The sequence below is a fragment of the Acipenser ruthenus genome, chromosome 12, assembly GCF_902713425.1.
Source record: "Acipenser ruthenus chromosome 12, fAciRut3.2 maternal haplotype, whole genome shotgun sequence".
NCBI lineage: Eukaryota > Metazoa > Chordata > Actinopteri > Acipenseriformes > Acipenseridae > Acipenser > Acipenser ruthenus.
In genome coordinates, this window is record NC_081200.1 from 18,201,773 (window position 1) to 18,217,770 (window position 15,998).

At 37.4% G+C, this 15,998-nt stretch overlaps 1 protein-coding gene across 5 annotated transcripts in view; it reads right to left on the bottom strand.

Annotated features, from left to right (window-relative positions):
- Positions 1-13,856, bottom strand: part of LOC117416570 (pre-mRNA 3' end processing protein WDR33-like) — a 55,903-nt gene extending 42,047 nt beyond the window's left edge. For 3 of the 5 annotated variants that reach the window (XM_059034646.1, XM_059034645.1, XM_059034647.1), the window contains exons 1-6: positions 13,599-13,855; positions 3,681-3,906; positions 3,419-3,487; positions 3,206-3,310; positions 2,634-2,729; positions 1,983-2,134 (exon numbers count right to left, since the gene is read on the bottom strand). In XM_059034646.1, coding sequence (XP_058890629.1) covers positions 1,983-2,134; positions 2,634-2,729; positions 3,206-3,310; positions 3,419-3,487; positions 3,681-3,884 — 626 coding nt within the window. In that variant the 5' untranslated portion in view covers positions 3,885-3,906; positions 13,599-13,855. Of the gene's footprint in view, positions 1-1,982; positions 2,135-2,633; positions 2,730-3,205; positions 3,311-3,418; positions 3,488-3,680; positions 3,907-13,598 lie in introns of all 5 variants that reach the window. The other 2 variants (XM_059034644.1, XM_059034643.1) reach the window with 1 other exon arrangement.
- Between the last annotated feature and the right edge of the window lie 2,142 nt (positions 13,857-15,998).

Here is a 15,998-nt window from a genome sequence, read left to right on the forward strand (position 1 = left end):
AGGTTAGGGTTACTTTTTATTGGTCAGTCTTTTCAACCATTTATCTTTGTCGAATACAAGCAAATGTATAGATAATTCAATTGCAGAAGTGTGCATCATTCCGCCTAGTGAAGGGGGCTTGGAGTGTCTAAACAGCCTTTTACCAAAGTTGCTGCAGTTCAGTTTGATGGGGTTAAAAGATCCAGAAACAGCAAGAACGTTCTTTACAATTGAGTGTCAAGACCAGTGCGACAGGCTAGAGATTTGATTTAAAAACAAAGACAGATACAGATGGGATCTGTACCTTCACAGGAAGAGTGGTGTGTAAGACAGTTATCGCTTCAAAATCCATTTGAGAGTTTAGATTGTCCCTACATGCAAGACCCTAGCTTCAAAAGAAGGGTTGTAGAGGGTTGCTTAAGACAGGACTGAAAGATCCAGTATGTTTTAAAAATGACACCTTCAGACAACAAATGGATCCATGGCAGGGCTTATATTGTAATAAAACAAGCCACAGAGTTGTGTATGTACCCACTGAACAATCCAGAGCAGGCTTAATAGGAGACCGGATAGACTGGTACTCTCACAAGCAGGGAGGGAATGACGGATCTTATCCTGTGTCTTAAAGGCAAGACCTTTATCCTTTACAAGCAGGGGCATCAAAACTGTGATTGACTAGTGAGGTGGGAACAGGGTTTTGGGGCAACCCTGCAGTTCAGACAAGATAATACAACAGGCATTTTGAAGAGGTCCAGCTTAAAACAAACTGATGACTAATTACACGTGAATCAAAAGATGAAATAGCCAAGGCATTAATTTTGTTTTGCAATGCTAATTAAGATAACACTCAAAAGTCATTTCGTATTGTGTTGATCTGTTATCTCAACCCTGTTGGTGGGATGTATTTAGTTTCCACTTATTCACTTTGCGTTACAGGTTTTAGTGTCCCTCTTTCCTATGGGCAGCATAGAATGCTGTCCTTTTATCTGTAACACAGGAAATGAATTGTGTTGTGGCAGAAAAATGTAAAACAGCAGCAAACACTGAAACATGGGAATGTTACGCTAATTACAGTCACAGCATTTATTTTTTAAAACCTTGGGTATTATACCTTTAAAAGGGATGCAGTTTTTTGGGCCCCTCTGAAATAACTGACGAATTTCCAGGAGTTATAACCTGAATGCTTAGTCAATATAAATATAAAAAAAACAGTACTGTCCCTTGGCAACTTTGAGGAAAATGTCAATAAAAATGTCAGAGATTTTGCACAGCTGCCACAGAAATTAAAATCCCATCTTCTGGCCAAAGAAGAATTGGTACAAATACTTCTTATTAAATGTGGCTACTTAATCCTCTGAAGAGTAAAATGCTGCTTAGCCTGTAGGCAGCTTTATAGGGCACCAACAGGTTTTCAAGACCCTAAGAGGAGTTCACCGACAGCGTGTCAGGTTGCACCTGCAGTAAAATACAGGAGAAAGACACCTCTACATGGATAGACATTTCCCTTGTTGATATACAGCACAGTCCCTCAATGTGATCTGGGAACTGCTTTATTTAAAGGGAGTTCTCTCAGTAAATGCTGTTATTTCTGCTTCTGTATTTATTCAAAGCTTCTGGTTAAGAGATATAAATATTTATAATAAAAATAATACTTTATTTGGAAATTTTGAAACCTTGCCATACACAGCGTTTATATAGATATATAAAAATATATGTATATAAAAAAATAAGCAAATATACATGGTCATCAAAATCGAGAAATATCAATGCAGTGTCACAAACTGCATATACATACATCTCTAGCTAAAAAAAAAATCATATGGGACAAAACACAGCAACATTGTGAGAAGGTGGAAACAACCAGATAGAAGATGTAAAGCAGGTGTAAAGACACTCCCACATTAGCGGCATTCAGCCTCTGTAGGCTTCTGCACGCTATACAATACGATAACAATAAAACCAGGCTGTGATAAACTACAGAAAATGGTAGATTGTGTATAAACCTGGCCTCTCTAATCGCCTCCTTGTGCGCCTGGAACATCTTGACGTTGTTCATGTTGGACTGCCAGTACTTCACATAGCCTCCATGGTCCGCTGTCAGCATCCACATGTCATTATGGGACCAGGTCATGGCTCGCACAGGGCTGTCGTGGGCCTGCAGGGGCAGTGGGGAGGGGCACAGACATGGCAATTAAAGATCAGTCCTGAAGACTCAAACAGTGCACAACTCAATTATTCAGAAAGCAACTAAGGCACTCAAAAAGCATGTGGCCCATATAAAAAAAAACCAAAAAAACAACTGACTTACTGGTGACAGCTTGCAAATTAACTTATTTATTACAAATATTTGTTGTTGCTTGGAGTGTAAAAGAATAATTTACTACACCACTTAACATTAACAATGAAACATTATGGTTTATTCTTAAAACACTAATTGTAAATTACATATATTTGTCAAACCTACATAATCCATTACTAGTAAAACAGAGGCAGTTTATGTGTGAAATTTTGTGTGAAAATTTCACCACTTCCGACAATCAATTTATTCCTTGCGATAAAACTTTCAGCTAATTGTCCATCTACCAAATTACAGCAATGACTGACTTCAAATAAAATTGACATTAAACAGAAATACACAAGAAAAGCAATGTTACCTGTAGAATGGTTTCAAAGTTGAAGGTCAGTCCGTTCCATAGTGTAAACTCTCCACTGGAGGCTCCAGTAACCAGGCGCCTGCCTTCAGGGGTCCACTGCCATGGAAAGAAGGAAGCAGCTTTCAGTCTTTTCTTTTTACATTGTTCTCCTGTAAGGAGCTTTGTAACTGTTTCTGCTGGTATCACTGCGCAATAATGAAATTGGCAGCAGTTTATAGATTTAGTAGTTGACGGAGGGGCTCGGAAACCACACCTCATTTTGATATTTATTTTCTGTTACACTCACCAAACTTAACCAGAATTATGGTTTTATGAAAAAGATCTTTACCATCTAAACCTTTTCCAGCTGTGGCTTTTCATGATTTTCCAAAAACTCCATCAAGGTTGTGTGAGGCATTAGCGGAGCCCTCTACAGCCACTTGTGGTAAATGCTGTTTGCATCTTATGGTGCCACACCATGCTGTAAAATAAATCTTGCTGTACTCGCCTAGTGAACTCTACCCTAGCTTTTCAATCCCCCTGAGTAGTCACAGAGACTGCAGCAGACACACACAAGCCTTACAATTACTCACCCGGACGACAAAAACAGGGCACTTGACTTTGTTGGTAGAAGTTCTGACAAACTTGGTGGTGACTGCATTCATGGGGTTTTTCAGCATTCCCACTGGAGGAACAAGCTGTGGGAAAAGATAAACTTAAGAGCAACAGAGAAAAAACACACTAAAACACAACTTTAATGAAGAGGAACAACACACAGTGCAACTCGCCTCTGAAGGCTTACTTACATCGTTGTAATAGCCAGCATCAGGCTGGATGACTCTGAGATCTCGATAGTCTCTCTGCCACAGACGATTCTGGGGAGGGAGGGATAAAGCAAAAACACACATTACTCCAAGAACATTCAAAAGCAACTCAACCTGTATTTGCAACAGTTTAACACTGCTATCAACCTCTTGCACTCAGCCATCCTTTATTGTAACATGTGCAATTAGTGAAATATCTGATTTTGAATTTGGGGTCTGTTCTCCTTAGCTGCCAGGTGCATACCTCGATGTGGCGAATGACGGAAGGATTGTAGTCAATGGTTTTGCGGTTCACTGCCTTTCTCATGCGCTTCCCGTCAAAGGTGAGCTGCTGCATGGCCTGCTGCTGGGCAAAGTCGGGCCGCTTGTAGAAGAGCTGCCGTGGAGCCTGGTGCTGGAACCGCGGCATGTGGAAGAACCGGGGCGGGGAGGTGATATCCGTCGCCATGGTGACGCCCGGGTCAGCACACCTGGGAGAGGGAGAGAGAGTTAGTGGGACAATCAATTCTTGTTTCGAGAAGTGAAATATAATGCTATAATCTGTAGTAACATAATAAAAAGCCACATAGTGCCACTATCAATACTTATGCTAACTACAGAAGTGTTACATAACTGGTGTAGGTTTTAATTGAACTTGCAAAGGCCATTGACCTTGTGGATGAGAAGTTACTTGTCCAAATGATAAGGGGGGGGAAGTTTGGTAACTGGTTTCTAAACTTCAGACTGTTCTCAAAATAGGGTAGGTAGGTAACGAAAAGAACTATGTTTTTGGTATTTACATCATAATTAGGGCTGTTTTTCGGGTTTTATTAATTGTATTTTTCGGTGATTATTTTTTATGTAAATGTTTTTTTTCCGGGCTTTCGTTTTTGATATACTGTATGAAATTTGTGTTTTTGATTACTTTCCAAAATGCTTGAGTTTTTTTTTCCCTGTCAAAATAGGTATAGTAATAACTTGACCGTACTTGCACACTTAAATTGTACCTTCTTTCCTTTGCTGTCTTCCACAAAGAAATCCCTATGGTCACAGGCACATTCTTCTGGGGTTTCTGCATGTAGGCATTTTTGTACATTTCACCACAATTCTGTTTTAAATCCTCTGTATCTTAACTGTAATACAGCTTTAAATCCTGCGTGTAATCTCGTTTTAAATGTCGCAAGCGGAGTCTCCAATAGAAATATAGGAATGTGATGTCATTCAGTAGTTGGGGGCTGGTTTATTCAGAACGAATCAATGATTGATGCAAGTCAGGAAGGTGGGCCATTGCCCAGCAGCACTGGGAAATTTATTATTTTTGTAGTAGGTTTTATTTTTAAAAGTGTAAAGTCAATGTGAATTGATGAACCATTTCCACAGTTTTTCTGGTGTTTTTTGGCTATCCACTGATTTCATTTTTTTTTGTATCGGGGGTGTTTTATCAGGTTTTAATCGGTTAAAACCAAAAATCAGAAGCCCTAAATCATAATATATATTACTCCAAATGCTAGAATTGTAAAATGTTCCTATTTAAAAAAAAAAAAAACTTTAATCTTAAAACCACTTAATATGATCATTGTATATGTATTTAGAAGTCTGAATATAGTGAAATGTGCAGTTAAAGTATTCAAGTGGTATGTGTCAAAACACACGTATTCCAATTGGCAATTCTTCCTGTTAAAACAGACAGCACACACCATGTAAAAAGGAAAACATTTCTGGCTGCATAAAATGTACTGTTCCTAAAACAGGGAGCAAAGCCAAAATGTAAAGTGCAGCAGTCCCTTTCATCGCAGTAAAGGACTACTGAAAAATGTTCAATTTTTTGATGAATAACTGTGGCAAAGTGGCTGCTGATTAGAAACAGGTGCAGAGGTGATGCAGTGCAGAAATAATCACACAAAAACTGTAATCCAGTTTGGAAAAGGGGTTTCTTTTTATTTATAAAAGTCCCGGACTGGCGACCAAACAATAATCCTCCGACAATACACGCCAATGTGTAAAGCTCGGAAGGAAACGATAATGGTTTGGAGACCAAATAATAGTACACGTTATCCGCCCCACAATACAATACACGGTCACCAGTCCGGGTGCGTGCAGTAGTGTTGGTGGTGGGTGATAACAATTTAACAGTGACTGTGGTGCTGTTGTTCTGGGTAGTGCTAGCCCAAGGGGACAGCCCCGGAGACGTGTTAGCCGTCTAGTGAATTCACAAACAAAAGACAATTACTAACAGTGACAAAAAAAAAAAAAAAAAAACCCCACACTTCACAAATACAATTCAAGTGGGAACTCTCCCGTTCCTTCCAGTTCCATGCTGAACCAAGCAAAGGAAAAGATTTACGATCCTCCGTCCCCTTTATGCTATCACGCATGACCCCTTGGGTAAACAAGTGCAGCTGTCTCTACTGTCTGCAGCTGCTACGTCGTTTCCCTTCCGGGTCAATATGTTCCTGCAACAGAGTCTCGCCTTCTTCCAGACTGACCGACTTCCCGGCCCGGGGAAAGAACTGTCAGGCCAGCCCATCCAAAGCCCTCCCTTTTCGCTGCTTAGCGCCTTCACAGGTCAGGAGGGAGATTTACAACCCAAACTCATATTTCTTTCACAATAACGCAGCGATCACCACCCTGTCCTGCTAAATTTGAATGTAATCTGAAGGCAATATGGATCGGATTCAAGCTGCCGCATGGTTATTACTTGGAAGAAAGTCAGAATACAAAAATCGCAGCGAAACGTTGGGCGTAAAAAAACGCAGACAACCACTTGCCATAGTTCAAAGTACAAAGCAAGAATGGCCAAAACTGGGGCTGTGTACTTTGTTTACAGCAGTATACCACATTTAAAGAAAATTAAATAAATATACTTATTTTAATAATGTTATGTTTTACCAATTTTAAAACATGTCATGTGTACTTTATTTTCTGCAACTGATTAGCAGTTTACAAGATTTGCATGTTAACAAAACAAGCACACTTTGAGATGACAAGGTATGAGTGGAAGCAAAGACTTTCTTCATTTTATTTTATTAAACCGAGAAATTTGTAAGCTAAATTAAATATATTTATTAAGTACACGTTCACAATGCTTAAGGTACCAAAGCTGACTAATGCATGATTTCAAATAAGGAACACACAATAGGAAAAGGCGATTTATTAACAATGAAAATATCTGAAAAAACATTTTTGGCATACCTGGGTACATTGTTACCACGAGTCACTTTTTTGTTTTTAAAAGACTGAAATCATAACTGATGGGTTTAACATTCAGCATCAGGAACATGCCACATGCGCCCTGCTTGGAATTCAGACATCAAATTGTTGCAACACATTAAATAAAGACAGTTGTGGCTCAGGCAAATGTGATACTATATTTTGATTAAGTACTGTATACAATATTCTTTCAAATACTGCAAATTAGATCTTAATTCAGTGAAATTGAGTGTTATTAATAAAATCGGTAACATTCTATTGGGTACTATAAGATTTTATTTTATTAGTGTCAGCAAAAAGTTAGGATTGGTCGACTTCTATTATGCACCTATTGATTTTAATATCTATGGCCACATGCCAATATTCATCTTCACGAATAAATCGATAAAGGTGTCCATTCCAACCCTTGATCTTTCATAGCTAACTCTGCCAAACAGATACTGAACCCTGCCTTTACATGGGAGCACAGATTCAAAATACAGAAACCGAAATAGACGGACCATAATTGAAAGCAACAGAACCCTTCTGCATGGGAGCATTTAGGCATCTCAAACCAAAACCCAAGCCTATCAGGCCACCATAACATAAAATTTTATCAAACCAGTACTGCAGCCTTGAACATACCAACTGAAGAGATAGAAAGGCCAGATACAGTGTAATCCATTATAGATGCGGAGCACATTCAAAGACAATCCAACGAATTCAAGCGGTTTCACTAGATCATCAGTAATATGTAGCAAAGATACACACAGAAGAGCAACAAAAGACACAGACACACCAACACCTGCTAAAAGTGGCAGGTTGATTTCTACTAGGAATGGAAACTGCCTGAAAGCAAGTGGCCTGTATCAACGGGATAATCAACGTGGCACTGAAAGTTAATATTCCCTGCTGGACACCACCTGTAAATGGAACTACTGAGAGAATAGACACTACGTCAAAGCATTTGGCACAGATGTCGTGCAACAATTGTATTGTAGTATTCATATTGCACTTGAAAAGCATTTTATTTTTAAACATTTTATTAAATTACATACATTTAAAGTGTTCAATGGTTCGATGAATCAGACAGAGTATGTGCAGCAAACACTTGTTTCAGAAATAAACCAGAACACACTATAAATTCAACTTGTTAACTTCATTAGAACTTGTCATATCCAATTTAATTGGTTTCAGAGGTCCATCAGATATGTGAAAATATTGTATCTCAGGAGTGAGTCATTGTATTGTATTGTAGTTGCTTTATTATAAATAAGGCTGGGATTGTCACAGAAATTTGTACAATATACATACATAAATATTAGTCTGTCTATAAAAGTTTTGAAAAAGAAATATCTGATTTTTTTTTTATTTATTATGGTCAATGTGAACCGAAGTGACAAACTGATCACTTAATTGAAGTCTTAAAAAATCAGTAAGCTTCACAGCATACAAACAAAAATGAGTTTTATAACATTTCATTGTGTTTGTTCCAGCATTGCAAGACAGCAAACACAAATGTAGGTTTAACATACCTTTGAAAATAATGTTTAGAGTTCAAAGACTGTCTCATGTGCTTTTGCTGTGGTAGTTTGCAGTTATTTTACATTTTTTGTTTGTTTAGTCATAAAGCAAGCCTGAAACAAACAAACAAACAAACAAACAAACAATTGTACATAGAACAAAACAATAAACCTCCACTTTCAGGAAATGCATTTTTGGGGTATTGTGCTTTTGCTCTTATTTTTGCTGCTTTGCTCATTTAAATTATGCTTGCAATGTGGCAAAGCATTGAGTTCAGGTGTCAAGGTAAGGCAGCCAAGCTCATTCAAAATGGAAAAAAAATGTTAAGGAGGATTACAGTTGGTAAAGTTCAATGCTCTCTCTTAAATTGCGCAAACCGTTACACAATCTCAGCTTTAATTATAAATTAACAACGTCAGCTAAATGTTAATACCAAATTTTAATACCACTTTTTAGGACAATTGGATAAGCAGTTCTCCAAATATATTAATGCAGTAATAACGTTTAAATGCATTTAGGAATAAAAACGTTAAATTATCTTCTGTTTGCTAAGACCATGGTATTAAAAACAAGACAAATACATTAGCCTCAAATCACTGCCAGTGCATTCAAATATAACAGTAGTAATGGTATTAAAAACAAAGTTAACAGACTACTATAAAAAATACAGCCATGACAATAGATTTTATAGTACCCAAGGTTCCATTTTCCACTCTGTTAGTTTCAACTGCACAATGATAAAAGGTACATTTAATACTCAAAGTTAATCAAAAGCAGGCAGGTATTACAAAAAACCGTCTCCATTATTAAAAGGTAAAATTGTTTAAATCGCTAAGAGTTCTCTTATCCACGTGTCATTCATATTGTTTGGTGTAAGATTCTGTTTTGGTTTTATTTTTTATACACAAACTATTTTAAAAGTTTTGGCATACCAAATTTCAAATCCACAAGCCTGGCTTATGAAGACCAGGGCTTGAATTTCATTTTTGTGTTAAGTTAAGTGACTTTTTTTTTCTTTCCATTCCCCCCCATTCATCACTGTGAGACTGAGCACTCTCCATTGCTTTTGCCATTGCCCGACGTGAAGTTTTTGCATGCAGCAGAAGAAAAAGGTGCTTTTCTTTTTAACCAGCACTCCACTTCTTTTTTAAACTCTTTACACTCAGCCCTATTTTCGCCTGTTTTTCACCGTTTTCATTTATGTATGTTTAACTACTGGATAGTTTGTGCTGCATGCATGTAACATATCAAATGAAAGGCCACACAATGTAATTTTATATTATGTAAGTTTCAACAGGATCAGACATACTATATGTGGTAGAAATGCGAATATATGTTAAAAAAAAAAAAAAAAAAAAAAAAAAAAAACACTTTTGGTCACTGCTCTATATATTGTAAATCATAAAAAAAACAATGCACCATTGAACCTCAATATGAGGTTAACAAGGGGCGGGGGGGCTGAGCTTCTAAGCTTTCCAATGATACCGCCCCTTTCAGTCTAGCTCCTACAACGATGGAGCTATAGTATGGAGCGCCATCTGTGCCAAAACTATCCGGCCGTTAGTTTGTCAATTTGTTTGTCAATTCGTGAATTGGTCAATTTGTCCAGCAATTCATCCATAAATTTGTCAATTCATACAGTAATTCATAAACATATTTGTTAATTAATCGAATAATTCATTCATTAATTTGTAAATTCATTAATATGAAAGGCTCTACAGACCTGCAAATTTCCAATCAATTAGTCAAACTTCCAACTGTCAATCTCAAACTGTGCCAAAAACATTGCAACCTTTCTAGCCAATAGGAGAACACACTAATATTTTAATCAACGAAAATCCGGCCTCACTCAAAACTGCTTCAGCCAATAATATTTAGAAGGGTGTTTCAAAAGATATTCTATTTAACAAGATACTTGACTCCGCTGATTTTCAATGGAGACTTCCGTCTCACTGCGCGCAAAGCATTGTGGTACATAGAGTTAGGCAAAAAAGTTCTATGGAGAGTTAATGCAGGCGTACGAAATATTGCTGGTTTTCACCAGAAATATTTTAACAAGAAATACCCAGAATGCGGCTTATAGTGCTTTCTTTGCTGACACCCACTTCCTTACAGATTGTTGTAGCGTTTCAAGCATTCTAAATTAGGTGAAAAATACAGCAGCGTGGTGTCTTAACATATCTCTGCAGGATTTTCCCCGCACTGAAAGTTGCAGATATGGAGGAGCAACTTGGAAAAGGCGCGATTCCTGCAATCCCACCCTGAAATTCAAGCCCTGACCAGTATATTTAAAATATCAACAGTATGTACAGAATAGTACAGCAGAATTATATACTGTAGTACTTTTTTGGAAGGAACATTAATACCAAGTTTAATGACAAGTGGATATACAGTTCTCCAGGTATATGGTAAAATGTGAAGGTGACATTTGCTGACTGACTGCCTTCACTGCATCCCCTATGCACGGGATAAAAAGTGATTCTCCAGTGGTTAAAGAAAAGGGCTTGTAACCAGGAGGTCCTCGGTTCAAATCCCACCTCAGCCACTGACTCATTGTGTGACCCTGAGCAAGTCTGGACTGACACAGACAGAGGAAATCAAAGAAAGAAAAAGTAAAAGAAAAGAAAAAAATGACTGGGGTGACTGAGGGGTATTTTTCTCTGGTGTACTCCATCGCTAAATTCTTGTAGTTCACATTTAGAGGATGCCACAATGATAACTAATATGTATGTATTAATTTAAGATTGAGTAATTTAGTTTGTTATGTAACTAATCACAAACCACCATTTCCAACATCCTTAAATTTACAGTTTGGAGGACTGCAGAGCTACAACTACAGTACTACAAAAAAAAAAAAAAAAACTCGCCAACCCTGAAAATGAACTGTTGGCCAAATGTTGATTAGAGCAAATGTTTCATCCCTGCTGCAATCTGGCGCCTGGTGTGTCTCAATCAACAAAAATATGGCAAAACAGAATAAACAGAGATGTTCCTTGTGGAAGTGAAACCTTCACGCAGGCGTGGCTGTTTGTTATTGCGTCGGCTCACGAACGGCAGTCAAGCATTTTGTCTCGCTCAACCCAGGTCAAAGCGTGTAGACTCACATCCTGAGGTGGGTCGCTGGGACCCGGGTTAACCCCAGGTACGACCCAGGTACATGGTTTCAAACTACGCAGGATTGTGACCCGGGTAGCCAGGACCCGGGCCCGGGTAGGAGTGCCAGTGTGAAAGGGGCTTAAGATTATGATGCACATAAGAATATGTGCTAAAGACCGCCGGAAAGACAAACAAACAGCCTACATAGACCCTGAGATTATGATACATTCCATTATTTGTGCCAAAGAAGGTTGTGACATTTGGACAAGCTGGGGCTAAAAGGGGAATTACAAAGCAAAGTGTTTTACTGAAACTTTGAATCCATATTTTACTAAGATTTCATAACCAAAGGAGATTAAGATTTCAGAGTGCAACAGTCTTAAACCAACAACAGATGGACATTGTGTCTTATTAAACAATTTCTAAAACCCCAAATTAATTAAACTGCTACGCAATGGGAGTCTCTTTTCCATCCCTGAAAGGCAAAACATAAGTCAGCCAGGCAGGTATAAACACACACTAATTGGGAGTACCTACTGATACTGACGATGGGGTAAGATAACAGACTGAAAAACTCACTTTTTCTAGCCCACTGTCTAAGAGTACATAAGAAATACCTTAATTCCAATTACTAACAGTTTAAAAAGATACAACATAGATATTATTAATTTACATAAAAAGGAATGGCATCATTTTACAGTGATGTAGAAACCCCCCTCCCATCCTGAACTGTGTACATCATGTTTTCTCTTAATTTTTTTTCAATTTTAATTAAGAAATGTGATTGCATTATGTAAAAGGGGGTTGTAAACAAGATGGAACATTGGGAAACAGTGCAACAAAGCCTGGCATCTATAGTCTAACATTAGTATTACATTCTCCTTGACCCTTTTAGCAGGATGCTTTAATGATCTACTTTTTTATTACTATTGACATTTTGCATTTTGTGACATTTTTTATTTTTTGCGATAAATCCAAAAAGTGAAGTTACTAGATTTAAAAAAACAAAACTGGATTAAGCAGTTCAATTTTATTTACTGATTTTAATTTCATCAATTTGGATAAAACAGTGAAGGCGACAATATTTTAACCCTTTCACGCACACAGCTGCTTAAATGTCACTTTCTTTACAGGAGGACATATGCATGAAAGGGTTGTGTTTGATAGGATGCATCAAATATTAGAATTAGTTGTTATCCATTGCAATGAAAATAAAGCATGGGGCACTTGAGTACAACCTGAAGTTATATAAAAATAGTTTAAAGTATTCTAATGTTTTAATAGGCCATTTTAAGCATCCTTCCATTACATCAATGGATTTAAAGAGAATGCTTTGAGGTTGTAAAAAATAAAAACTGGAGCACACTAAATGTTATTTATTGTTCTGTCTGTATTTCTCACACATTTTAAGATGTACACCAGGCAAGCTCACAAAGATGAGGATCAAGCAGACAAGGAATGGACACCTACATTCTTAGAAGTTGAATTCAGACTTCTTCCCATCACAGTTCATTGCTTTGGCAGGGATGGAAAAAAGACTCATGCTGCATAGGTTTTACTATGAGCTTGACTGCCACACTATACTAGGTAACAAGCTCTGGCGTGTCTTAAACTCATAGTAAAACCAGAAATGCATCAAACTGCTCTAACTTAAGTGCCTACAATACAGTTGTTACACTATACCGCAGTACCTCCAGTCCTGCTACATACAGCACAGGTTCTGTTTTTAATTTAATTCTGAATCACATGCGGTCTGTACAGAACAGACCGCTCTTTCGTGAAAGGAACGGCCGAGGGAGTGTTCTGTATCACTCCCAAAAATGACTTAGAATTTACCAGTGCAACAAAACCTTGATTTCAAGATATGCACACACCGTACACCACTAGCACAATCAGTCTACATGCACGTTATTTCATCGTGGCTTGTGTATTCGTAGTACATGTATTTAAATTATTACATTATGTAAACAGTAAAATAAACCACAAGAAAAGCAACATTATTATAATTTTATATATATATATATATATATATATATATATATATATATATATATATATATATTAATCAATATAAACAAACCAGTGTTTTTAAATCTCGGTGACTGGCATAGTAAAACCACCACTAGTCCAGTTTGTAATCACGTTATCAGGGAGTAAAAATAATGCTGGTATCTGACATATATACTCAATACAAAGAGACGCATTGAAACCCATGATTATCTTAACAAAATTTACTGGTCCTCCATAATACTCATGGCGTTTCTCGAACATTTTCCCAGATAAGCGCTAGTTTTAATTGACACAGCGGCAATTCTCTAATGGCGACAGGCTCTGTCTGGTCTGTCTTTTCCACCATAGGCCCTCCTGCACTCACCCACTCTATCTGCGACTCTGTCACCGGGAAGGTTCTCCTGGGCCGGTCCCTGGTGTGCACAGTCCTTAGTGTGAACTAGTCTACGCTCCGATGTTGTTTTGGAAATTTCTCCGGTCTCTTTCTTTTTACGTCTCTCTTGCAGTCACCCAAAGGCCTCCATATCTCTGCGCAAGAACATGCGTCATCGCGCACGCGGCGGGAGAAGACGACGTCAATGTGCACGTAACAGCAGAAGACGTGACTGTACAACGCATACCTGAAAATGCTGTTTTAGGGGGTTCCTTTAATTGAGAATATACGCATATTGTTTAATACAAAGAGAAACATTTTGTTTGGTTTAGTTCACATATAATATACAGCGGTAAAGCAGGTGACAGGAATTACATATCGTCTGGCCAGAGAAAATTCCCCCACAAAATTGATTTGTTGATATAAATTTGGCCTATAGCCTAAAAATATGTGCTAAACAAGAAATCTATGCACCATGAGCTAAATCAATACCGATGCCACACAAAGTAATCTAGTATATAATTCAATAATCTAGTATTATAAATCTGACAAACATCTTTGTTACCTTTGTGTATATTTACAAATATAACAAGCCCTGTAATTTTGTAATGGTCACCTGGGCCGATTTAACCCATCACTCGGTGCTAGTCAAGCATACACTTGCGGTCTCCTACCCCTGAACAAATACAGCCACCCACACATAGACATACAAACATACATATACACATACACACACCTCTATGTACATTATAGCCTTTATAACTAGCCCTCCACCCTCTTACAGGTATAATTCTCAGTTTTAAGTTATTATGAACGACTGAATGAATCTGACAGAAAATGAATGGGAAACTCAGGAAAGAGAAAATGAAGGTTATGGAAGAAGTTAAAAGGTGATAACTAGACAGGTGAAAGAGGAACTAAAATTGGAAAATGTGTTACTTTTGGATAGACAGATTTTCTAGCGTTTATGGTGGAAGTGGTCAATTGTGCATCTCAAACAAGAGGACAGAGAGAATTCAAATAATAATGATAGCAGCTGAAAGACACTTGAAATATTGTGAAATTAGTCCAGAGCATATACATGAAGTGTTAAATGAAATAAATAAAAATTATGAGTCCTTTAATAATGGTGTTACTAGTTTTACAATCGAATGCACATAGCTGAATTGCACATGGTCAAGAGTTTAAAAAACATATTCATTCTTTTCTGGAGAGACCAGATGTAATTTGTGTGCAAGAAACATGGTTGAAAAAAACATTTAGACTTTAGAATTCCTGGATAGGTTAAGATTAGGAAGGATAGGGAAGAAGAAAATGGGGGTGGAGTGTGTATGCTTATCAAGGAAGGAATACAGTACTCTCAGGGGGTAGTTCAATGTAAAAAGTTGGAAAGTATTATAGTGCTTATTGTAGTAAACAATGGAAAAATGAGGATAGTGAATATTTACAAGCCATGTAAAGTCATTGATGTAGAAGAACTTAAATTGATGGTTACAACAGATGTTAATATGCCAGTTTTGGTCTGGGGATTTGAATGGACATAATGAGCTGTGGGGTTGTGGAAAAAGGGATAGAAATGGGAGTATTGAATGTATTGATACTTGCAATTTAGTGGTACTTAATAATAGGGAAGCTACAAGGATGGATATGTTTACAGGGAAGATTAGCAGTTACATTAGTTCACCAAGTATAGCAGGTAAATGTGAATGGAAAGTAAATGAATATTTGTATGGAAGTGATAATCTTCCAATTTGTATCAATATAATAGGGCGTTTTATTGATAATAGAAAAAAGGTGTGATAGGTAGAATTTTAAGAGAGCAAATTGGGAGTTGTATGCTTTTAAATGAGAGGTCATTAATGACTCCTTAATTTCTAGTGATGTGGAGGTTTTTTTGTGAAAAGGTGACTGCAGCAATTATTAATGTGACAAATGAGTCAATCCCAATTAAGAAACCTAGGAGTGTGGGATGGAATCCGGTGCCATTGTGGAGTGAGGAGTGTGAGGATGCAGTTAAAGTGAGAAACAGAGCATTGGTTAAAGTTAAAAATAGTAGGAATTTTGAAGACTTGATGGATTATTAAAAGGGAAAATAAGCAGTTGGTGAAATCAGTGACACACCATCTATGGGAGATATGTGGAGGAGAATACGGTGTGTGAATGGGCTACAAATTGGTTTTAATAAGATTCCGATACTAAAAGGGGATAAAGAGTATATACAGTAGAAGATGAGGAGAAGGCACAGGTGTTGATTGAGGCTTTCGCTAAAGTTAGTAGTAGAGAAAAAGAGTGAGGAATTTAAGGAAAAGCAGATAGAATTTATAAGGGAAAACAAGGATATTCTGGAGAATTCAGAGGAAGTGGAAAATACTATGAATATGAAGTTTGGGA